This window comes from Lytechinus pictus, chromosome 13, assembly GCF_037042905.1.
Source record: "Lytechinus pictus isolate F3 Inbred chromosome 13, Lp3.0, whole genome shotgun sequence".
NCBI classification, from domain to species: domain Eukaryota; kingdom Metazoa; phylum Echinodermata; class Echinoidea; order Temnopleuroida; family Toxopneustidae; genus Lytechinus; species Lytechinus pictus.
In genome coordinates, this window is record NC_087257.1 from 15,023,600 (window position 1) to 15,049,476 (window position 25,877).

Here is a 25,877-nt window from a genome sequence, read left to right on the forward strand (position 1 = left end):
CATTTCAATTGCTCCGGCGACAATTGCTCTGATGGAAAATCTGCATGTTAAGCAAACATAAAACCTTTATAACCTCCATAACTAAATAAACCCTAATCCTTATCTTTACATTATTCTGAACCAAAAAATCTATCACAATCATAATTCTAACCCTATTCCCCGCCTCTGAGATATTGAGACAGGAGCAAATGTCGCAGGAGAATAAGTCATGTCACCTGGTATGTACATCATTTTACTTCATGGCCGGTAACTTATGAACACGTAGGATGAATTGCAAATATGGAATAACCACCCTGACTGGCCTGGTCCCCGACAGGATTTTTGACAAAGTGCTTTTGCAACGATGATCTTGATAGGTCATCGGCCTTCCGTGATTAGCCACAGACTTTTATGTAATGGACAGTAAGCTGGATCTTGTAACACAGAGTTTAGCGATTGATCGTACGCTTGATTTTCATGATTAATTGTACTTTCTAGTCAATGCAATCAATCTTTAAAAAAATGTTCTATGATGATTGCGAAGCTGTGTGTTTCGAAACACCAGGGGTGGTATTCTGTAACTCTGTCATAACTTTTGTCATAACTTTTGTCATTTCTCCCCGAGATATGACACTGCTATGATTGTCACAAATCGGTATTCTGAACATTGTCATTTCTCTGTCATATCTCTCTAAGTACCCGCCCATATTTTCACAGACAGCCAATCAAAATACCTGTTAGTTCCCTGTGAAAGCCCCTTCAACCAATAGCAAAGCTGTAGGAAAATGTTGCGTAACACCTTTTTATTCAATACGCCACTGCGCGCGGTTGCGCAAATGCGCTAATAATTAATGCGCCTGTTAATTAATAATCAAGAGACACCCACGTGGGAGTGGCATGTGTCACTAGTTTATGGGTATTGTGCATACGAATTCGTTGGGTTAAGAAAAAAATTGTATGCCATGGAGAAGAAGAGACACGATAATTACTCGACAGATGAGGTGGAGACTCTCATCAGCGAAGTAATCGCAAGAGAGGATATCATCCAAAAGCAGATATCATCTTCTTTAACCAATCAAATGAAGAACAATGCTTGGGCGATGGTGGCAGAGAAGGTGTCTGCGGTTGCGGGGAGGGTAAGAACTCCCGAAGAGGTTAGGAGAAAGTTCACCGTTGAAAAAAGCAAGGCAAAGAAAAAGGCAGCGGCTAGAAAGAGAGACTCAAATAGAACCGGAGGTGGTCCTGCTCCTGCTCCAATACCAGATTGGGAATACAAACTTATATCCTTCATAGGTGATGATGCTATTAGTGGCATTGTTGGTGGGATGGAAACGCCTTCCTCCAAACCACAGGATCCAGTCCAAAATGCCCTTGATACATTGCATACATTGGCCGAGCTAGCATCTGACCGAATTCAAGTTGCAAGCGGTGAGTCATCGTTTCTTTATTGTTATTTAATTTCATCTTTTAGAAGATGACTTTTCTCTGTGTTCAGAAATTTTCTTTAACTGTAGATTATGTAATTATTTATTCTCTTACGAAACTATTTGATATTCCTTCCGCAGTTTTTATAACATTGACATCATTGTTTTTATTTTTATTTTAGTCTGTGGACCATATTTTAAGCTCGGGCCTAAATTCGGGAAAGTTGTGGGTCAAATAGGGAAAGCCATTGCCAATTGCACGTGACACTAAACTGGAACAGTAAATAGAGAGACATTTGGTGTCCAATTCATTCATAACTATGGGAATAATAACTGAAATACTTTTTCAATATTTTTTCACCATTTGAATACAAGAAACATGTATAATGTAAACAATGATTTGAATTTTTTTGCTTCCCATAACTTTAGCAGATTTACATGTACATCATTGGTCTTTCAATGGTCTTTCTATTCAAATCATATTCAGCTGGGATATTTGTACCTCGTTCTCTTAAGTCTTGTTCGGACCAAATCCATATCTATACCCCCTCCAACACCCTCCAACACCCTCCTTTTCTTCTTCTTTTTTTCTCTCTCTCTACCCTCTCTAGTTTTTATCTCCCCATCACTCTTTCTTTCTATAATTATCTTCCTCACTTATGGAACACGTTCACGAAAAAAGAAAACAATACATAGCTTATAGCTAGCTGTTGCGTATGGGGTTTGCAGCGTTTAATGCTGCAAGTGTATGTATTTCCTTCACTTTGATGAATACATTCTGCTTTAACATTAATAACTAGAAAAGAAAGTTTTGTTTCCATTTCTTTTAATGGCAAACAATAATTCTTCTAATGATCTTAATTAATCATATCTCTATTTATACATTAAATTCAGAACCAGGACTTAGCCAATCGACATTGTCTCCTGATGGAAAGCATTCCCCTGAAGAAGATGACACTCCAAAGAGAAGACGCACGAACAGTGCAAAGGGAAGAGACATCCATGACTTCGAGTCCACTTGGGAGCAATGGTTGAGTATCGAGCGAGAACACCTTCAGATTGAGCAGGAGAGACTGCAGGTCGAAAAGGATCGTTTGGCACTAGAGCAGCGTAGGTTCATCCTTGAGGAGCAACGATACCGGTAAGAGGATCTGAATTTTACAAATAAATGTTTCGAAATACATGAAACTATGATCATTACAATTTGATATACAATTTTTAACGTAAAATAACATAATATCATAGTTTCATGCCATCACAATCTCGTCGAAAGTAATACCACGAAATCGCACATTTTAATTTAATTACATGCCTTCGTTTACTTTTAAAGACATGTTGTATGATTCCTTCCAAAGGCATGCATGGTGTATGATTCCATGTCTAAACTACTGACCACCATGAGCTATTATCAAAATTTCATGTGAACATATTGTCTCATCTATTCTTGTTATTCTCTTTCTTATCATTAGCAATGACGGAGATGGGCCTCACCCAAACCTCAGATGAAAGACTGTTTCCTGTCATACATATTGGATTCAGATGATGTCATTTCTTTTGCGTTTTGATAAGGAGATCGAACACAGGTCTACGACATTATTGAACTGAACAGTCAGACATATGTTTCTTCAATTATTACGGAAATGATAATATTTGTGTTTTCAGATCAAATTAATCCTCTAGGCCTGTCATTAAAGATTTTAGAGAAAATGAAAACTGGAATTACAATTATTATTATTTTCAATGTCAATACATTTTGATTTGGGAAAAAAAGGTGCACAGGCCTACATACAATGTTCACTGGGCGAACCAAGTTGTAACTAGTCTATTCCGAGCTTCAAGTCCTCCGCGATGATGATTATTCACATGTTGAGGGTTGAAGTGTTCATCAGCGATGTTCTCTTCATTCAACTCTTCTTCCATTCCGGGTAGGGGAATCCGTCTCTCGATGCATACATTGTGGAGAACACAGCAGGTCATAATAATTTTGCATGTTCTGTCAATAGAGGGAGAGAGAGAGGTTAATACTTACGAATTGCGAAGGAAAGAAAGAAAACAAAGAGTAATAATGAGGAGGGAGGTGCTTAAAGAAAAAAAAGTGGAAAAGAGAACTGAAAAGTGATTAAAGAAATTAAGGAAAGAAAGACGGCAACGAAAATTTGATAGTGAGGAGAAAGACACTAAAGGAAAGAAAAATAAAAGTTAAATGAATATTGAGAGAATTCCGAAGGTGAGAAAGATAGGAGTAGAGAAGTGGGCAAATAGTGTGAGATTACACCGTAAAAAAATATTGGGTAAAATTATAACCAGCACGGGGGTAATTATGTGTCCAACCAATTTAGGGCAGTATTTTACCAAATGCGGGGAGCATATTGTCCAGTAAGGTTAAAAAAATTGCAGCAGTTACTTTAGAATGGGCACATTTTTCATCACACTGGATAAATAAAAATACCCAAACGAAGTGCCCAATGATGGTTGGACACATAATTACCCTCATGTGGCATTTTTACCCAATATTTTTTAGAGTGTACGGCACAGGGTGAAAAGTTAGAGAATCGAGGTTTAAAGTTAAAATATTTGATTTGATAGCAAGGTCGAGAGAAATTAGAGAATCGAGGTTTAAAGTTCAAATATTTTATTTGATTTGATAGCAAGGTCAAAGAAGACCGCAGAGAATGCAAAAACAAAAATTATGTAAGGATAGAAGAATCAGTCAATATGAATGATTTTTAGGCTTATCAAAAAAATATCAAAAATAAAATTAAACATTTATAATATCGAGATTAATATGGAAGTATTAGCAGATTTCTTAATTCATTTCCAAGAAAATTTCATCATTAACTATTCTTTGCAGTGATACAATAATGTTCAGATATATATAAAAAAAGATGATAGCAATTGATGATTTTTAATGCTTTGTGTGCATAGATTATTATAATGGCAAATATATTGCGTTATAATTGAGGCACATTGGAAAACACAACGTGACGATGATTTAGAGTTTGTCCTATATTTTCATTGCATTATAGTCAAGAACTGAACTAATACACGACTTTCAAAAACAAAATAAAAAAATATATTCATCTATTACCTTTCGATGGGGTAGCACAATATACCTCCGGAATCATCTAGGCAACGGAATCGCGACTTGAGTAGACCAAAGGCCCTCTCTACACACACTCGTGTCTTCGTCAAACTTCTATTGAACCGCACTTCTGCAGGGTTCGCCGGCCTTAGGATTGGAGTAAGCAGCCAAGGTTGAAGGGGATATCCGCTGTCACCTAGAAGAAAGCAACAATGATCAATACGGTTCAGGATGGTGTCAATGTCAAGGGTGTTATTCGATATTAAAAGTGAAGTGATTTTTTTTATTCTTGAAAAATGATACAAATGAACAAATATCGAATTGTATGGAGCAATACTATTTTACAAATAAATCAATATGTGTAAAATGATTAAATCTCGAATAAAGATTCAGATAGTACGTATTGTCGCAATAATATTCCCGAATGCCTTGGTCTTTTAAAACAAGGTATGTTATTGAAAATTATTTTTGAAAATAACAATGAGAACTTTGCCTTACCCAACAACCAACCAGGGGCGATTCGACCTTCTCGAAAATCGTCGTACACTTGACTATTGTCCCAAATGAATGCATCATGTGTTGAGCCCGGCCATCGGATGACGACGTTCGTCAAATGCATCTGTTGGTCAACGATAGCTTGCATGTTGATCGAATGTCGACCCTTTCGATTAACGTACAGATGCTCATTCTCTTTGGGCGCTCGGATGGCGATATGCGTGCAGTCTATGCAACCTAGAGTGTTCGGCATCTGGGCCATCTCAGCAAATGATGCCTTTTTGGAGGCAGACGACCCATGCCTCCAAAAATTGATGAAGTCACCCGCTCTTGCAGATATGGAATCAGTGACAGCAGCAATCGAGCGGCTCTGTGAGCTCTGACATATCCCAGCTACATCGCCAGCTACGTTCTGAAAGCTGCCACTTGCCAAAAACCGAAGTGTGGTTGCCATTTGTAGCTCGACGGTGAGTGCGTTTTCTCGAGACCTTTGAAAGACGTCGTCATTTCTTATGAGATCGCCAAGAAATCTGAAATCATTGAATCCCAGACGATAATTCCTTCGAAATGTGTCCTCTGGAATATCATACACGGATAACCGTTGTCTATCTTGTTGTCTTCTGGCAAGTTCATTCTGCGCTAGAAATATAGCTGCCATGATATCGGCATACAAGTTTAATACGCAAATCCAAAGATATGACAAAATTTATGACTGCTCGAACCTGTCACAAAAAATTGTCATAAATACGGTATGACTATTGAAATGACAAAACTTATGACATCCACCAGAATACCGATTTATGACAATTTTTTCTCCAAATATGCATAAAAATGCGCATGAATGAAGCGCGTTAATGAAGCGCGATATTTTTGGCGCGCTAAAGAGATGAGACAAAATTTATGACAATATTTATGACAAAAGTTATGACATCCACCAGAATACCGACTCTGTCATATCTCTGAGATAAGACAAAATATTGAGAAAAGACAGCGTTCAGAATACCGCCCCAGGGCTCTGTAACACAAAGGTTAGTGATTAATCGCTAATGACCAATCAAGATAATTGTTGCATGTGCGTTTTGCTCATTGGACTGACTTGGAACCAATCACAATGTTCCTTTCATATTTAATAGCGATTAAGTTAATGAAAACTGTCTATCAAGACCCCCAAGGATTAAGAGGTGGTCTTTGTGAACAAGTGGAGTTTCCGTCTGTTTAAATCTTGTTTCAGTGGAGACTGCTGTTTATTGACGGGTGGTCTTTCTAAACAGTTGATGTATATGTGTAGAAACGTCTGCTACAGTACACCATTCTATAGAAAATAAAAATATATAATGGCAGGGTTCCCAGCCCATCAGAGAAATCAGGGAAAATTATTTTACTTTTTTCCAGCCAGGGAAAAATCAGGGAATTCGGTAAAAAAAATACCTCAAATCAGGGGAAAATGCCTCAAATGAGGGAAAAATCAGGGAATTTTGATCAGCCCAAAAGTCAAAAGCACGGTAGCCAGTCAGACTCTGTTATATTTTGTAGCATACCAAAACAACATCCATTGAATGACTGGTTATGGTGTTACTAATTAGTTTTACATTATTGTTTTTATACTGAAAATACATGTAATTCACTCCAACAACTTAGAAAACATGCAAAACTGGGAACGGGTTTAGATAATTATCAGGAAATTTCTAAACTTCATAAGGGAAAATAAGGGAATTTTGTTTTCTTGAAAAGCTGGGAATCCTGAATGGAAATAAAGACTGGACAGTCTTAGCATGGACAGTACATGTGTGTAATCATGGTTATACTTGCAAACCCTGTAACTTTCAGATATTATATATTCCTCAACAAGAGTAATAGATGCTGGTGAATATTTTTCCATTTATAAATGATGTGATGCACATAGGGTTATAAGTTATCACTCCTACTCTATATTTAGGTGATCTGTCAACTGACAGATCACCTCTTGTGTTTCTACGAATTTTCTTTTTTATTTATTTTTATTTATTTTTCTTTTTCCACCCTTTTCTTGTTCCACCAAAATCGAAAAAAGTGCTCGATCAATTTTCATCAAAATATTATCAATTATGCACAGTTATCATGCGATGTGTACGAAACAAGTTCAACGTCAAATGGTCATCGTGACGTCATCTACGCGCCATTTTGTAAAATCACATTATCAACAATATCTTCATCATCAATCATCAAAAATGAACAATATTAACATAAAAATAACTTCAGATCATGGGTCAACTGTCCATGTCATCAAACGTCATGAACACGTCACGACGCGCATGTACGCGCGTGTCAAAATTTTAAAATGCTCAAAATCACTTTTTGATCAAAGTAGAGTACGAATCAGGTTATTTGAAGCATTTCAAGAATTTGCGCGCTCACACGTTTTCGCGCGCGTTCACGCGCGTAACGTCGGTATGCAATTTAAAATCGCCGTTTCTTTTACGTCAATGCATTTATTATGAAATTCTGATTAATTTGATACCTTGATCAACCTTCTACGACCAGTAGTAAAGGAATTAGCTTCAATCAAACTTTGAATCATGCGCGCACGCGCGCGTTCACAATAGGCCAAATATGTGCAAAAACATGCCTTTACAAAATTCAATATAACTCTTCAGATAGTCCGTTGACCCCTAAATTTTCTTTTATATTCGGATGAAGTATAAATTGTAGATGTGATTTCATGTCACATTCGACCCTACATTTTATCATGACGTCATCAAAATGGCGTCGGAACTAAAATTTTCCATTTTTGTTTCATGACGTTTTAATAATTTTACAAATATGACTATTACTCCGTAATTGTTGGTCATTTTTCGCTCAGATTTCGACATATTGCAGCTGAGCTTATACGCTTACTAAATATTTTCTAAAATTTTCATTTATATTAATTATTCAACCTCAAAATTTAGAATTTATAGAGGCATATCACAATGGCAATTTTTACTGTCATAAATCAATTCAAGATAATATTCATTCTTTGAACGACGAGAGTTTGAGAAGTTTTGTGGTCTAATGGATAGCACACCTGCCTTGCAACGCGAGGATCCTTGGTTCGAAACTCACTTGACAATGTTTTTTTTTTTGCTCATGTATTTGTGTGTAACCTCTATTAATACTGATTTTTCTCAAAACTTGATTCGACATTTTTGGATTCCAGCAACATTATTTTCACTATTTCGTGTAGTCACTTGCGAAATCGCATTTGGCATCTCTAATAAAACAAGATCTTTTACACAACCTAATTTGTTGTATTCAGCTGTATTTAATATGTTCTTCCGTTGATAAAAGTCTGTTTATTATGATGATGATCATATTGAACTGCATTGACAGGGTTGTAATAATCGAAAATTAGATCGTGATCATGAGAATGACAGACAGATCACCTAATTCGTCCACAAGACGAATTAAAATTCTAGTTCTTTGTTTGTTTTACTTTCCACCATGCAAAATAGTATTCACACTGATGGGGAAGAGAGTGTTACATTTGCATATATAAGGAACAAAATTTCTGAAGTGCAGAGTCCCTTGAATGGCACAGTTCAAGTAGAGCAATGGCTTGAAGTAATGCATTCATAATTTTTTTTGAGCACAGGAACAAAATTATATAGCTACCTGTAGATAAGACATTAATACCAATTTACCTATTGATTGATTTTGGTATTTGTTAAAGATGTGACAGCTCCAAACCTCCTCTGTCCCCCCGATACTGTCATCTATGCTGACCCTGGCCGGAGAGTGGGCACAGTGAACTGGGATCGGTTTGAACCAATTCAGGTACGTCCAACTCTAATCATGGGCCTGGTCTTACAAAGGAGAGGGATTGGTCCAATTGGTCTCAAATTTGGAAATCCAGTTGCACCATAATTATTTGTCTACAAGCATTTGCACTCATGTCTGTGCATGTACCCGAATTCAATTGAAGGTTTATTGAAACATGAGTTGAGGTTGACCCAATAGCTGTGCCGGTCATATGTATTGATTGACTGGTGACGTTTGTCAAAAGACGAAAAACAGATATATTTGACAACACTGAAATGCACAAGAAGGCTTTCTCATCAAAACCGATGAAGTGAGTGTGAAATGAATTGATGCAAAGACATGGGGCACAATTTTTTTTCATTATGAAAATGTTATGTTTATGTAAATAAAACGAATGTTCATCTTTTCACAATCAATTTTGTTTTTACCTTGTGAGCTTTCATCTACAATTTGACAGTAATTTCCATCAAAACAAAATTGATTGCGGAAAGATGAAAATTTGTTTTATTTGAGTTCTACCAAACAGATGAATCTCTTTACGGATATTCTTAATGATTTTGACCACACAGGCCACTGATGCTGGATTAACAATATCTGCTCAGCTGGAGAGCATTGATTCTAATCCTGTAGGATCCAAACCAACCTCTCTCACAGAAGGGGAACATTCCCTCATCTACAGAGCTACAGATGCTGCAGGAAATACAGATACATGCTCTTTTGACCTCCAGGTCAAAGGTGAATATTCATTGACCAATAGTATTTGCACTAGAGCCCTATAGGTTGGCCAGTGACCCTCTCTGTAGTTGTTCATCACACATACTGATTAACTTGTGCATTATACTCTTACTGCATCTGCTTCAAAATACTGCAATGTTACGCCACTTTCAATTGGGCAATGCGATTCCCTAATTCATTTCCATTCAAACAGAATCAGAATTTTACAAATAAGCAGATTGACATTGTAAAGAAAAGCAGTATAGAATAGAGCATGTGGAAATGGAAATGAGTCTATGCTCCCATTAATATCAATTTTTCAGAAAAATTATATCACTTGGTACATATGATCCTTGGGTATTACCACATGTGTGTCCTTGAGGATGATTGGGTGAGAGCAAAGTTGGCTAAGTTGGTAAAGATTCTGCCTGTTGTACCAAAGATCGTCGGCTTGAGTCCACCCCGGGCAGATGACTGAAGCCTGCGTTGTGTGTAAAAGTCTCTCCCCTGTTCCAAAGATGCAGGTTATGTTACAGTGGAAAACACTCCATCCCTTGGATAGGAAGTCAAATTGGGGTCCCGTGTTGAGGAGAGTTATTGTTATAGTTGCATGTTAAGAACCCACTGCACTATTCATATAAGAGTAGGGGGAAACCCAGTGTAGTGGTCCACCTGCGCTCACCCAATCAGTTGTATCGGGAGGAGAGACCTGCAGGTCATAGCGATTCAGTGTTCGCCTCCCAGGCACAGGTGACACCAAACAAATGATAATAATTATGAAGGTCATATAAGGGTCAAAAGGTCAAGTGTGTGTTCAAATTGCTCTCATTTCTTTACTTCTGCATCAATTGTGTTTACGCTTGGTACAAATGATCCTTGGGAATGAGGATGATGGGGTAAAAGTTCATCTAGGGGTCAAAAAGTAATGATATGAGGTCATATCAATCCATTGAAGTTTTTATTCAACTTGCTCTCATTTATATATATTTCCCCTACTTGTTTTTTATATTGTTTATATATTCGATAAGGTTATACGTATATAGACCCTTTTAGTCATTTTACCGTTCATTTTAGTAAGGTGATTAATGTTTCCTTATTTTTGTATTACATTGATATTTCTTTATGTCTTACCCTGTTTTTGATATATACCTTATTATTGTATTTACACACCAGAACCAAGATGCAAAACAGAAATTTTATCTCTGATCTTGTGAACCTGTTTAAATATGTGTGAATAAATAAATGATAGATAAATGTCAGTTGGCTGATTGATGGTTGAGTTCAGCAACTACCAATGTGCATTTTATTTAAAAAGTGTGTTCACATCTAATATAGATCAAACAAATGGGAATTTTCTGGGGCTCTTTTTTTCATTTTCCAGGGCTCTTTTGTGCATTTTTGGACAAAAGTGTCTCCAACTTCTATGTATTTTTTCTCCTAATCTGAATGCATTCATCATATGAATGAATCATCCAGTGAGATTAATGGGAAATAAATAATGAGATTATGGGAGCTATGTGGTCCAGTGGTTCTGACTCTTGCCTTTCGATCAGAAGGTTATAGGTTTGAATCCCAGTCATGGGCCTATTTCCTACAAGCAAGTATGATTATAATTGTTATTATAAAGAATGGTTTACTCACATTTTTAGTTGTTATTTTCTGTAAGCAAGTATAATTTATTATTGTTTTCATGAAAAAAAAACTATATTTCAGTGGTAAGGTGCCCACCTGTTTATGCTCCATCGAATGGTCAAGTGACCCTCTCCCTTGGACAGGGGTCATGCGAGGGCGGAGCTGTGTTGGGGTCAACATGCCGAGTGACCTGCGACCTTGGTTATGACCTCCCAGATCAAGTGGAGAATGTGGAGTTGCTATGTGGACAGATTGAAGGAGGAAGCAGTACTATTGGAACGTGGAACGAAAGCGTACCAGTTTGTGAAGGTAAGTGTGGATATTGGCTGCTTGTTGGTCTTGAATGGTCTTCATTGAAAAATAAAATCAAATAGCAGTTAAGGAATACTGTATGTAAGGATTTCTAAGACACAACTTAGAAATGCATAAGGAAAAATTGATTTTCTCCTTTTGAAATCGAATTATGAAGAATTAAATGATAGTAATAATGATAGTAGTGGCCCAGTTGTATGATATTATCAAAGATGAAGCACATAATACTCAGGGTGCGACATAAGCGCTTGCCCGATTGCCCGGGGCAAGTAAAAGTTAGAGTCGGGCAAGTGTTTTGAAGCAAAGACAAAAACTGCTTGCCCGAATCGGGCAAGCAAAATTCTCCTATGGAAATTATATTTTAGAAAGATTCCCCATATTTCACCATCAAAATATAGAAAAGAAAAAGAGACAAAAAAAGCAATATCATTAATTTATTCTTTCAATTGCAAAATTTGCGCCATTTTCTGCAATAAACACACAGCTCAGAGACGTATACATACACACAGAATCAATGGCAGTCTAGCATACCTATAGCTACATGTATATAGCTAGGCATAGTCCACGCAGCCGATGCATGTAGTTAAGTTTCTACGGAGTACGGTGCTGCACAAACGAAGTTTGCTCTGGGAGAAATCTCCCACAGAACTGTCAAAATTCACATTTCTCACCAATGAAAATTCTTGTAGTGTTCATATTTCCTAAAAATTGGTGGTAGCTCAGTCATTTGTAAGCAGTAAAAGGAGAAATTTTCACTTCTGTTATGCTTAAAAAAGATCGGGTTTCGAATGATCGTCTGTATCGCACACACTGAAATACATTGTTTGACAGTCCCACATATGCATTTGTGTGTATGTTGATAAACGTGGTTTCTTTCGTAACTATTTGTTTTAGCCAAGGAAATTGATAAATTTTCTTCTTTATTTATGACTGGATAGTTTGAGCTTTCTTCCTCTCTATTCTCTTTCTTTCTGCCTATCTTTCCTTCTTTTGAATCTCATTTTATTTCTTTAAATTTCCTTCCTTTTGTTCATTTTTTTCTGTTACGTATATAGCTGTCTTTCTTTTTGTCATTCTTTTCTTTCTATCTTTTTTTTCTTTCTTCCTTCCATCCAACTTTTGTTTACCTATATATTTCTTTAATCCTTCCTTCATTTTCCCCTTCCTTTCATTCTTTCTTACTGTATTCCTTCCGTCCATCCATTCTTTACCTTTTCTTCCTTACTGTCTTCATCCCTTTCATTCTTTCTTTATTTCTTTCCTTCATTCCTTCCTTTCTTTTTGTCTTTCATTCTTTCTTTCTCCTTTCTTTCCTTCTTTCTTTCTTTCTGTTTTTCTTTCTTTCTGTCTTTCATTCTTTTGATCTTTCTTTTTTCCATCCATTCTTTTCTTCCTTATTTTTTCTTTCTGCCTTCCTTCATCTCTTTCCCTCATTCCTTCCTTCATTTCTTTCTGTCTTTCATTCTATCTTTTTTTTCCTTCCATCTATCCTTATACCTTTTCTTTCTTCCTATATTCCTTCTTTCCTTTCTCTCGTTTTCTTTCTTTCTCTTTTCCTTCCTTCCATCAATCCTTTACCTTTTCTTTTTCTCTTTTCTTTCTACCTTTTTTCTTTCTTTTTCTTTTTTTATTCGTTCCTTTCTTTCCTTCCTTTCTCTTCCCTCAGTTTTTTTTTCTATTTTTTTTTCTTTCCTTCCTTCTTTCTTTCTTTCTTCCTTCATTTCTTTCTTTCCTTCTTTCTTTCTGATTTTCTTTTTTTTTGTCTTTTGTTCTTTTGATCTTTTTTTTTTCTCCATCCATCCTTTCTTTTCTTCCTTATTTTTTCTTTCTGCCTTCCTTCATCTCTTTCCTTCATTTCTTTCTGTCTTTCGTTGTATCTATCTTCTTTTTTTCCCCCTCCCTTCCATCTATCCTTATACCTTTTCTTTCTTCCTTTCTTCCTCTCCTTTCGTTTTCTTTCTTTCCCTTTTCCTTCCTTTCTGTTTACCTTTTTTTTTTTTTTTTTTTCCTTTTATCCATTCCTTCCTTTCTCTTCCTCTCATTTTTTTCTATTTTTTTTTCTTTCCATCCTCCTTTCCCTTCTTTCTTCCTTTCTTTCTTTCTTTCCATCTTTCTCTTCCCTGCAGCCATTCTCTCTCTTTCTTTATTTATTTCTTCGTCCTTTCTGTCTTTCTTCTTACTTTTTTTTCTTTCATTCTCTCCCCCTTTATTTTTTTTTCTCTGGTTATTTTCAGTGATTTCCCCTTTTTTTATTGTGTCCTAGTCCCCTCCAAAATATATGGAAAATATATGAGATTAGGAAATTAATTAAAGAGCATATTTACCATATATTTTGTCATGATGTTCAAGATAAAAATCATTAAAAAAAAGAAATACAACTACAAGGTACATCAGTAGTCATGTTGAAAAATGTATTTTCAAAGCCGTCAATGGTATGGTATGTAAAACTATAAGGCTATAACTTGTTTACATTTGAAGCAATAAAACTTTGTTTTGAAGGATTTTTTCGGGCAAGTGAAATCTATATTCGGGCAAGTATTTTCCAACTATTTGAAAATTTACTTGCCCGACTGGGCAAGTGCTTCAAAAAAGTTATGTAGCACCCTGTAATACTGCTTACAATTTTTGTTTAAAGTTTGCTGGATGTCAATCCAGGGCACCATTGACATAAGCAACCTACTCATGCCTGTCTCATACTCTCACAATTTATATAGTTTTTGATAGTTTAAAGAAAAGTCATTTTCACATATTATATTTTACTTGTATTTGAAGATTTATCTTTTAATATATGAAAATGTCTGTATGTATTTTTACTGTAATATTGTTTTGCATTATTTGTTTACTCAGAAATTGATTCATGCTAAAAATCAAAGAAATAGCTCAGTCCTTTTTTTTTAGTCAAAGATAAAATGACTTACTATTATTTCAAACAATTTGTTTTTGAAGTTGCCCAATGTGAGATCATGCCATCTGCTAATAGCTCAGTGCGAGGATGCCCCTTTGAGGATGCCTCGTATGGTGACCAGTGTGAGTTTGCCTGCGACGATGGATACCTGACTGAGAATGGACTCAAGAGGGCAACACGCACCTGCACTGAAGATGGAACGTTCTCAGGAGAGGACTTTATTTGCAATGGTAAGTTACTTCAAAGCAGATGTAAAATGTAAAAATGTAAAAATGGACGTGTATACATGTAGATCGATCTATATGCTTGAGTGCCCAAGCAGGGTAGCCATGCTAACGCCGGGGTAATAGGATGCAGTGCTTAGAGACAAATGTCATTTGTATTAAATACTATTTAAATGTCGTATATTATTATTATCATTATTTTAGGTTAAGATTAATCTAGAGAGCATTATTAATTGATCTCTGTACCTCCAAAAAATAACAGAAGCTTTCTTGAATCACACACCCTTGTGAACCTGCATGGCTTATCTGTCCTGAGTGATATTGTGCATACACTTTGGAACTGTGCATCATTTAAGTCTACAGCACATTCTGTGATCTACAAGTGAATATATAGTACCATATCAAATAACACTTAAGCAGGTCAACAAAAACTAGCAAACTAGAATTAATTTACAGAAGTAATATCTGAAACAGTCTTAAAATTACTCAGTCTTTTTAATTGGATAATTGAAGGCATTTCTCCACCAATGTTGTTTGCGAAAGGCTTTCCCCCATACCTTCATTTTCCATTGCAATTATTTTTTTTTCACTTTTACAACTGTCATCAATTAAAGCTTGCAAGAACATTGTGATCAAATTACAAATCTTTTGTTCCTCATAGATTATTTTCCATTTGTGCTGTAAGCACCTCAGTGACTTGCCCTAAAAATATTCAAAGTTAATGGCTGGTCTGAGAACAGAAAGTTCAAACTGATTACAATAGTTGACATTGATCTATAAACTGTAAGATTTACAATTAAAAGTTTAATTCTTGCAACTCCCCCTGAAAATTTGTAAGTGGTCATAGTGTTGATTTTCTCCTTACCTCATCGCTACAAAAGCATGAATGGTTGGAAGCAAGCAACCAGAGGATCAAAAGCTAAATAAGGTCCTCTCATAGTGATAACCTGATAAATGCCTTTGATACCAAAGGGCAAAAACAAGCCAATTGTGAATCAGACCTGGGGCCCGTACCACAAAGCTTGGCAATGATTGACTACAATGTGCAATCGATCGTGAAAATTAAGCATATGATTAATCGCTAACCTTTGTGTTACGGGACCCTGGGTTACCGGATTGCACACCACTACTCTACAGACTGAGTTTTCATGCCTCCTGTTTACCTTTAATCTTCATATTCCAGCTTCTGTGACCTGTCCCTCCGGTTTTAACCTGCGACATGGTACCGTATCGCCACCGGAGTGTTCCGAAGGGGATTCCAGGATTCCCTATGACACAGCCTGCAGCTTCCTCTGCAACAATGGCTTCCTGCAGCATGGCCCTTTTGTGAAAACCTGTATGGCAGATGGCACGTGGAGCGATACCAGGATCACTTACTGTGAAGGTTTGTGTGATGAATCAGTAGACCTGAGAGTGTTTCACAAACAGACCGAATGGTTTAGACCGCGTTTAGATCTACAAAAAATCTGGAGTGCCTCCAGAAGTTACCGCAGGTCGTTCTAGACGAGTTGTGAGATCTAACGGTCGTGGCAAAGGACAAAGTACAAAACTGAGGTAATCGCAAGGGGAAATACACCCTAGACAGTCTAGCACAATTGCGAGATCATGCGGCGTGATCCACTGTTGGACTGTAGATCTTAACAGTCTTGGCGTAAACTCGGCATAGAAGACGGAAGTCCTTTTTCTGAGCGCATGGAATCGATCATTATGCAGCATGCACTTTCTTCCTTGATTGACATGTTGCCATGACAATGCAATTTGCAAATCCAAGGGAGACGACGTACCTTGAGATTACCGCAGATGGTCTAAACGGCCCCTCGTGTTTTGATAAGGAATTTCGTGCTGTGTTCGCTCCAGATGATTGTCAAGTTTAACCCAAGAGAGGTATAGATCTAAAAGGGGTATCAGTGAGAAAGTGACCTTGTAGATCTTGAATACCAAGTGAATGTGAACCTCAGTTTTCACCATTCCACTCTCCAAGTTCACTTATTGAGCATATCATTTCAAATACTGTATTCACATCTACTATAGATCTACTAGTTTCAAATCACTAACTACAAACATTACTTAGTGTTTATGATTCCCTGAATGCATTAAATATGCAAATGAATCCACCTATGGGACTAATCAACGAGTTTAACTCTGGTTAAGTCAACATTAGTTACTTTTATGAGAGTCTGAATGCATGCAATATGCAAATAAATCTCTTAGTAGGATTAACCAACTATTTCAATGATCATTCACACTATATATTGTATGTTTGTATCTAATTCAGATCATCAGGAGCCTACGTTTGATGAACCCTGTCCAAGGTATATCAATGTCAATGCAGACAGAGGATCAATTCATACAACAGTAGAGTTTACGATTCCCACTGCTTCAGATAATTCTGGGAATGTTACAGTGAGAAAGTAAGTTATGTACAAAGATCAACTAGATAATGGGAATAACCTCTCAGATGACAAAAGTATGATAAATCATTGTGATTTTATGAATAAGGAATATATCTTTGTCTGTATATATTACAAATAAGTTCCTTAAAAAAGGATAATTTTTACCTAAGTCAAGTACTAAGACTGATCTACAATTATTATGATTTAATTGACATTTACTATTGTAATGACATACTTGATTTGCTTGTGACCTCAAGCAACATGTTGCTATGATGTTAGCTCCAAATACCAAATGTCTTTTATAAGATGTAGACATAATTGGAAGTGAGATTTTGTTTAAAAAGTCAACTCAATTCAATTAAAGTCTTCTAGGTCAGTTCTCCTGCAATTCTGTTTTGAAATTCTATTTAGTAAAATATTTCTTAGTTGTTTAATAAAGTGGCACAACTCCTCTGACAAGGGGCATAAAGAAAATCAAAGTTTTTCAGCATTCCTTTCCATTAACAGCATTTGAATGGTATATTTTGAATTATCTGTCTTATTTTTTGTTGAAAATTGAATATGAATATTAGATTAGAGCTGCAATGATTTATGAATCTTCTGCAACAATTATATTTATGCTGACAATATCTTATTCCTGTAACTTCAGTGTTTAGACAAAATATTTGTATCACTCATTAGAGTTAGAACCTTTGATATGATTATAAAATGTTCGGTGTAATTTGCATATCATTTTTTAATGGTGTGGCTTATCATAAGCTATCCGATCATCTCTTATCTTCTTTTCTTATAGTTTGATTTGAAATATCCTTTAGATTAATGTTAATATACTATTCTACTCTGACTTCTTCCAAAACTTTTCTTTTATCATATAATTTTGCAGTATCCTCTATGGCCCGTAGTCTCAAAAGAGGTTTCAATTCTACCATGGTACAAAACCATGGTTTATGCAGATTTATTGTATTATCGCACTTCCCTTTAAGCATCCTTTGCCACAAGTGCGCATTTCATTGGATTTTTCTTGGTGTATGCGATGAAATAAGTGTAATTGCGTACAAAAATCTGCATAGTCCATGGTTTTGTAAAGTTGAAACCTGTTTCAAGAATACGGGTCTATATGTTTGTATGATATTATATTCTTCTATGATGGAAATAAAACAAAGAAGTGAACTCTTTTAATCAGAGTCACAGGTCTACCAGGACCCAATGCAACCTTTTCTGAGGGTGCTTCAACGACCGCCTACATCGCTACTGATCAAAGTGGAAATGCAGCACGCTGTCAGATAGAAATCAACGTTAATGGTGAGATAACACATGTCAATTTCTTTTGTTCTTTATCACAATGATGTACAAAAAGAGCATTGGGTGAACACATGCTTAACATTTCAGAACTTAATATAAAAAACAAACAAACACAAGGATGAGCAGACGACAAAACCAAATAAAAACAAGATGAAAGTGAAAATGAACAAATCTTGATATCACTGGTAATCTACCCTTCCTACTATTTTTTATACTTTAGCAATTTCCCCATATATATATATATATATAAATAACTGACACCAAGCCTTGTTTATTGTTATATTCTTTTAACCAATCAGATATCAGATTCTGTCAAATGCAACACTAGTATTCTTTATTTGACTTTATGGTGTAAAAGTTGTAGACATTGTACTAAGATTCATTTTTAAATTTTAAGTTAACAACCCTCTGTTTGATTCCCTTTTTTTCATCCAGTTTTCCGATGCCCTCGACCCCATGCGCCTGCCAGAGGCTCCCTTGTCAACTGTACGGATCCTATATATGGCTCAGAATGTTCTTACGCATGCAACCAAGGGTATGAGCTTGATGGTCCGCCAACTCGAACCTGTGAACTGACCGAGGGCCAGGCTCCAGCATCTTGGGACGGGGAACAGCCTTCGTGTAGACGTAAGATACATGTATACAATCGGGAATGCATGGGTTATTTCATGTTTTTGTTGATGCTGGTGTCAGAAACACTATTCAGCTTGCCTTCCCTACATGTAGCTCAAACACCTGGTGAGATTTGTCCCAGGGCCATCTTCATTTCATGTCTAGTGCTATTCAGCATTTAACATTGACCCAACACCAAATGGTCAACAACAAACCTGAAATCCCCTAATGGTTCTGATAGAAACTTCTGTAAAGTCAATGAAAGTGAGAGTCATAAAATACCCTTAAAACGGACATACTGAAGCTTTTCGACAAGTGAAAGTAATCGACCATTCCATAGAGTACATCTCATTATTTCTTTGTGTCACTTGCTCATACAGCGAGGACCTGTCCGTCCCTGCCGACCCCAGCACTAGCAGTCAGGTCAGGATGTCATCTTCAGCCACCTGAAGAAGAACCCTTCGGAACTCTATGTACCTTCTACTGTCCTTATGGCTTCCGAGGCGTTGGAGATCATCAAAAGCGCTGCCAAGCAGATGGAACGTGGAGTGGTTCTGACTTCAGTTGTGAAGGTGCTTTAGCCTCATGTTTTTTTCATAAGCTTGCATTACATCTTACATTAAAACAATACATGTATATCATTAAATAATAATAATAATATGGACATTTGTTACAGTAATGCACCAGTATCCATCGTAAAAATATGCTTATGGTGCCATAAAGAAGGCATTGAAAGAAAAATGGGGGGGGGGGCTCCGGGGCATTTAACCCCCAAATCTCCAATACCAAAAAATAGGGGGAAATAGAAAAGAAATAAAAAAAGAAATCCAAGGAAAGAGGGTAAAATATGGAACAATTCTTTTGTTAATGTGTTAAAATCTCTCACAAAATTATATTTTCTTTTGAAAAAGGTCAAATTTTTCGCTTGCTTACTCACTCAAGACTTGAAATTGACTTGAAATTTTTTACCAAGTATGCCATGTTCCACCCCTAAAAAACGTTTAACTCAAGTAGGCTTATTTTTAAGATAGTATGGTGGTAGAATTCAATGTTAGGCTTCATGTTGGAAATTTAAATATGTAAAAAAAAGTTTTTTGCACCCTTAACATATTCAGAGACTGATCGTAAGGGTCTAAAGGCAATTTGGAAAGATATCTAAGGCTATCTTGATCAATTTATATTTTTTGAGTAAGAAGATAAAGTTTTCGAACCAAACACTCGGGCATCAAAAATTCGGTCTCAAAACATGTGCAAGACTTCAAAGTATAAATTCAGCTAATGGCGCGGTCGAAAACTTTCGCACAGCGGAATGGTCATGGAAAATGGTGGGTTTAGGGTTAAAGAAAACTATAATTGAAATTGGAATTTTGTCTTTGTCAGCCATCGCCTGTTCTCCTCTAGAGGTGGTCGATGGAGCCACCATCACACCTCCTGACTGCCAGACAGACCCGAGGTTTGGAGAGACGTGCCTGCTTCGATGTAACACACCAGGTTTCCAGATCCAGCCTAGGATCCTGACTGACACTGTCTGCCTGGGAACAGGGTTCTGGTCCAGGAACATCACTAAAGCATCATGTGTAGGTCAGTATTATTGAATCCTATTTTGTTACTGAAATGATCAATACTATTATTGTTGTTATTATTATTATTAATATTATTATTGTTATTACTATTATTATTATTGATAATAATAATTTTATTATTTTTATTATTATTATTATTACAAATATTATTATTACTATTATTATTTTCATTACTGTCATCATAATTATCATCAAAGTTATCATTGTTTTCATTTATATTTTATAATTTTCATTATTTGAATTACTTTTAAGTAGAAGCAGCAGCAACAGTTAGATGTTGAAGTAAATGTTGTAAAAGACTATGTCCGATATCTCTTTAGGTAAATTATGGTAGTATATACACACAAGAAATTTAAATGGCACTTCTAAGAGTTATAATCATGGATAATGTTATGAAAGCTGTATTCATTCATGAGCTTCCAATTTAATACTTTTTGCATTCAATTTATTCCTTTTCAGATATTGAAGAGCCAATGTTCACTACCTGCCCCAATGACTTCATTGTGTATGCTCCCGAAGGAGAACTGCTTGCCGATGTCACCTGGGATGTCCAGGCCACTGATAATGATCCCACCGCTGCCACCGATATTGTGTGTAACATGGAGCAAGGATTGAAGCCTGAAGGGGACTATGCCGTGACGTGTACTGCTTCAGACGCCCAAGGAAACACCCAGACCTGCACTTTTGAGGTCTCTGTTAGAGGTCAGTAGATTGAATCAAAGGATTGAATCAGAGGGATGAAATGAAGTGGGAAAGTAAGAAAATTTGTGTCTGATCAAATGATATTTATTTATGTTTATGTTTATTGTGTCAATTTGTGTGTGCTCGATGTGCTGGTGTATGTGTTGTTGCCCGTAGCAACCAATATCACTGTATATTACTGGGTAAACATATTTCCTTATTTTATTATTAATCATAGATTTTAGTATGTATTCCCATTGGGCCTCATCCACAAAAATGTAAGCTAATATTTGAGATACTGGCTCATAATTTTATAATCTTTGTGATTGTAAATTATTTTGATGTTGATTTTTAATGTTGCCAAACGCATTAAATTTATCAACTTCAAATTCAATTCAATAGTTTTACTGTATATCTTCTTAATATATAATAACTTAATCCTAGACTTTTGCATGATGGAATAGTCATCGACTAACTTGAGTTAAAGTATAGTAGGACTTTGTCTGAAAACTCTTATAGGGCCTGATTTGTCTACAAAGATAGTATTTTCATAGCATTGTATCTCTGCCTGATGTGAAATCACAAGTAACTAAAATTTCGAGATGGAATAGAAGCCATTAGCTACATTCAAAGTCGGGCAATGATTGAGGATTGCCATAGACTGTGTGTGAAAGTTTTTAGAGGGCATGATTCTACAAATATACTATTTTAAACATTTCTTTTGTTATTGATTTGACTTATGAGAAGATATCTACCCCTCCACCAAGCGTCTTTGGAAATAGAAGCTATTCATTATATACAACATTGAGCAATGTTTCAGGATTACCATATACTGTTTCTGAAAGCTTTTAGATGGCTTGATCCTACAAATATATTGTCTAGATCATTTCATTTGGTATCAATTTGACTTGTGAGAAGATATTTAACCCTCCACCAAGCATCTTTGGAAATATAAGCTGTTAATCATATACAAAGTTGAGCAATGATTGAGGGTTACCATACACTGTTTCTGAAAGCTTGTAGAGGGCTTGCTTCTGCAAATATATTATTTTAAACATTTCTATTGTTATCGATTTGACTTGCAGTGAGGAGATGTCAGCCTCTCCATCCACCTGTCTTTGGTAATATCGTTGGATCATGTGACAATGTTTGGGGAAGTGAATGTGAGGTAGAATGCGCTCTTGGATACTCCCTCGTAGGACCGAGCCTAACACAGTGCAACTACACAGGACAGCGCATGCACTGGCAGAGAGAAACAGCACCCTATTGCGATAGTAGGTATTCAGCAGCTTGTGCCGGTGACACAGGCAGGGTGGTGGAGAGGGAGAGAATTTTAAAAGGAGAGTTGAAGATGTGTGCTTAGATTTTAACCTGTGCAATGATAGATTAAAGGTCAAGTCCACCTCAGAAAAATGTTGATTTGAATCAATAGAGAAAAATCAGATAAGCACAATGCTAAAAATTTCATCAAAATCGGATGTAAAATAAGAAAGTTATGACATTTCAAAGTTTCGCTTATTTTTAACAAAATAGTTATATGAACGAGCCAGTTACATCCAAATTAGAGAGTCGATGATGTCACTCACTCACTATTTCTTTTGTTTTTTATTGTTTGAATAATACAATATTTTAATTTTTACGAATTTGAGGATTAGGACCTCATTGCCTGAACCACAAAATGTTAAAATAATGGAATTCTACGTGTTCAGGGAGGAATGAAACTTCATTTCACATGACAATGACGAGAAAATCAAAATATTTCATATTTCATATAATAAAATACAAAAGAAATAGTGAGTGAGTGATGTCATCGGTTCCCTTATTTGCATACCGACCGGGATGCGCATATAACTGTTTTGTGGAATGAAGCAAAACTTTAAAATGTCATAACCTTCTTATTTTACATCCGATTTTGATGAAATTTCCAGTGTTATGCTCGTTGAATTTTTCTCTTTTTATTCAAATCAAGTTTTTGTTGGGGTGGACTTGTCCTTTAATTTGGCAATTATGCCCAGCGATCCTCAAACTGGCAAGAAGCCTGGCAAGGATATTGTAAAAATACATGGTGAAGAGGAGGCCGGTATGATGCCTTTAGAACACTCAATAATGCTGTCATGTATTCTTGGTTGAATGGCAAAAGTGATGGGTCAAAGGTCTTTGATACACTTAATGCATGCATGAGTTGGAGTCTCACTCTTGATATGGTAAAAATTGATGTTCAGATGAACTGTAAGTCCAAAATGAATTAAGCACAATGTTTTATCAGGCAATTTCTTTTTATATGACAGTTACCATAATAACAATATATCTCGGCAAATTAAAATCTAGGAAATCAGATCTGGCAACTTGTGAGACGAAAAATGTTGATGAAGCACTGTACATTTTATCAATGAAATTTTATTAATGATTCCATGGACTTGCTGTTTCCCCTTTTCTTTTTTCCTTGTAAATCTTTTTCTCCTGATATTGTTCCTTTCCTTTTCAAACTATATTTTTCATTTGTCTATCTTGGTAGTTGTTGGATGCGATCCCCTGGATGTACCGCTCAACATCAGTGTATACCCTGCTACATGCACGAATATAGAGAAACTCTACTATGGGACGGAATGTACCTTCTTTTGTCGCAATGGACTAACGTTAGAGGGCACTGTTCACTCTGTTTCCTGTGGTGCAGATGGAGAGTGGGATACAAATGTAGCAGATATTGAAGTCACATGTACCGGTATGGCTGGTAGCATAAAAATACCTTTAAAAACTTGATGCTTGATATTTAAAAAATGGTTGCTATTGTAGTGAACATGCTAAAGATATTTCAATCAACAAAGAAAAGCATTTTTATAATCAGGGTTCCCACAGTCATGGAAAATCCTGGAAAAATTTGTGGTCATGGAAAGGCAGGGAATTTGGAAAATTTGTGATAAGTCATGGAATTGCATTTACCTCTTGGCTATGGCAGCTTTCCTGTTTGTTGTGTTCGCAACCCTCTTACTCTGTGATCATACTCTCCTATTATAATTGGTGTTCATGATTTCCATTTTTTCCAGTTTTATGACATCCCAAATTCTAAATAACTCCTGGGACGTCAGAGGAAGTAATGGAAAGCAGCAATTTAATCATGGAAAAGTCATGGAATTCTTTTTTCAAATTTCTGTGGGAACCCTGTATAATCCCTTACTTGTTTGCCTTGTTATCCGCTCTGGGTTCAGAATCAGAATACACATGTGCTCGTTTGGCTTATTACGAGCTCCCATAGAAGAGACTTACAGCTGCCCTCATGTGTGGACTTACATTCTATATCCGAACATTCATGGAGATTGAAAACTATAAAATTGTATAACTCTGTTTTCCTTTGTGAATATAAATGTAGCAAGTTGCCACACTTACTTAAACCATACAACCATATACTATGGGTAGACAAGGCAGGAAAAAGAGCACTGAATATTTCAAAAATGTTTTCTCTTTCTCTTGTTAACATCCAGATAATGTAGCTCCAACACTCACATTCTGTCCCGGACCAATTTCCGTCATCCGTACTGAAATCTGGGGCGTGGAAATAACCTTCGATCTGCCCAGGGCGCAGGACAATGCCGATGAAGTTCTTGCAGTGATGACTGTCCCGGAAAATTTGACATCCCCCTTTAACTTCACAGAAGATGCTGTGGCTAGCTATACATTTATAGATTCATCGGGAAACTCTGTGACGTGTTCATTTTCTGTGTATGTTCAAGGTAATGAATGCATATTCTAATGTTGCCAGTTTGAGATTGCAGTATCATTATCTCATTTTCCCTGCTCTGACAGTTGCAATTGCTAGGTAGATAGGCTTGGCCCAAGAATTTCTTGCTGATACCTTTACATCAAGTTTGCTTCCTTTAAAGAAGTTTCCATTCCATATATTCTTAACGTTTTTCATAAATAATAGCTCCCATGAAAGCTGATACCACTTGAATCTATTGTCGGTTTCAGATGAGATCCCGCCAGAAGTAGTCTTCTGTCCTGATGATATCCATGTCAACACCAGTGAGGTCTTGACCGAAGTCAGCTGGGAAGTACCTATCTTTGAAGAGGTTACCGGCGATGACCTCCTCATCACCAGTAACCATGACAACCACATGGCAACATTTCCCTGGGGAGAACATGTTGTTAGTTATCTAGCCTCAAACACAGACAATGGAAAAACTGTCGGATGTGAATTTTCCGTTGAAGTGAAACGTAAGTTGCAGATTGTAGTATATTTCTATCAAACAATCAATATTTAGATCTAGATTCTGATTTAATTTCTGTTTAAAAGCAAATCAAACATCACATGAAAAATTGAAATATAGTCAAAAAAAGGTAGTAGTTTAGTATCCTAGTTTATATGATAAATTAAGTATTTAGGAAAAAAATTAACAAACACAATACAAATAACCTTTGTTGAGTTAAAAAATGATTATCAAGATGAATGCATTTATTTAAAAAAAGTCCTTCAAAAGATTAGATGCTCTGCCGCCTACGCATACCACAGAATAACACCAACTTTGCATTTTCAGCTGTTACATGCAATGACTTGAGAGCGCCTGGGAATGGAGCAATTTCCTGTGACCAGTGGGCGTATGGAAGGTTCTGCAGCATCTTCTGTAACAATAACTTTGACATCCCAAGACTTCCATCATCCCGCAAGCCCCCTGAACACTACGTCTGCGGAGGCAGTGGGCTCTGGAGTCCTCATGCCTATGTACCAGACTGCTCAGGTGAGTATTAGAAAGCACCTTACCAGAAG

General features: G+C 36.4%; 2 protein-coding genes across 2 annotated transcripts in view; both read left to right on the plus strand.

Moving 5' to 3' along the window:
* The window catches only part of LOC129274068 (sushi, von Willebrand factor type A, EGF and pentraxin domain-containing protein 1-like), a 71,264-nt gene that overhangs the window by 15,089 nt on the left and 30,298 nt on the right, over positions 1–25,877 (plus strand). The window contains exons 13-28 of the mRNA XM_064108315.1: positions 8,669–8,772; positions 9,327–9,492; positions 11,185–11,412; positions 14,362–14,550; positions 15,728–15,928; positions 16,820–16,955; positions 18,121–18,239; positions 18,675–18,866; positions 19,232–19,423; positions 20,232–20,432; positions 20,894–21,136; positions 22,201–22,389; positions 23,631–23,837; positions 24,595–24,843; positions 25,082–25,327; positions 25,648–25,848. Of these exons, the coding sequence (XP_063964385.1) occupies positions 8,669–8,772; positions 9,327–9,492; positions 11,185–11,412; positions 14,362–14,550; positions 15,728–15,928; positions 16,820–16,955; positions 18,121–18,239; positions 18,675–18,866; positions 19,232–19,423; positions 20,232–20,432; positions 20,894–21,136; positions 22,201–22,389; positions 23,631–23,837; positions 24,595–24,843; positions 25,082–25,327; positions 25,648–25,848 (3,063 nt within the window). The remainder of the gene's footprint in view (positions 1–8,668; positions 8,773–9,326; positions 9,493–11,184; positions 11,413–14,361; positions 14,551–15,727; positions 15,929–16,819; positions 16,956–18,120; positions 18,240–18,674; positions 18,867–19,231; positions 19,424–20,231; positions 20,433–20,893; positions 21,137–22,200; positions 22,390–23,630; positions 23,838–24,594; positions 24,844–25,081; positions 25,328–25,647; positions 25,849–25,877) is intronic.
* Positions 66–3,116, plus strand: LOC129271862 (myb/SANT-like DNA-binding domain-containing protein 4). Its single transcript, XM_064108316.1, has 3 exons — positions 66–1,407; positions 2,298–2,544; positions 2,873–3,116. Exons 1-3 carry the CDS (start codon positions 831–833, stop codon positions 2,907–2,909), a joined length of 861 nt encoding a protein of 286 aa, XP_063964386.1. The 5' UTR covers positions 66–830; the 3' UTR covers positions 2,910–3,116.

What these genes read in the sequence shown, in the direction of transcription:
- LOC129271862 (XM_064108316.1), top strand. Translation starts at nt 831, where the DNA reads ATGCGCCTGTTAATTAATAATCAAGAGACACCCACGTGGGAGTGGCAT. An exon ending in CCGAATTCAAGTTGCAAGCG is followed by an intron (nt 1,408 to 2,297) that starts GTGAGTCATCGT and finishes CATTAAATTCAG; the next exon opens with AACCAGGACTTAGCCAATCG. An exon ending in CTTGAGGAGCAACGATACCG is followed by an intron (nt 2,545 to 2,872) that starts GTAAGAGGATCT and finishes TCTTATCATTAG; the next exon opens with CAATGACGGAGATGGGCCTC.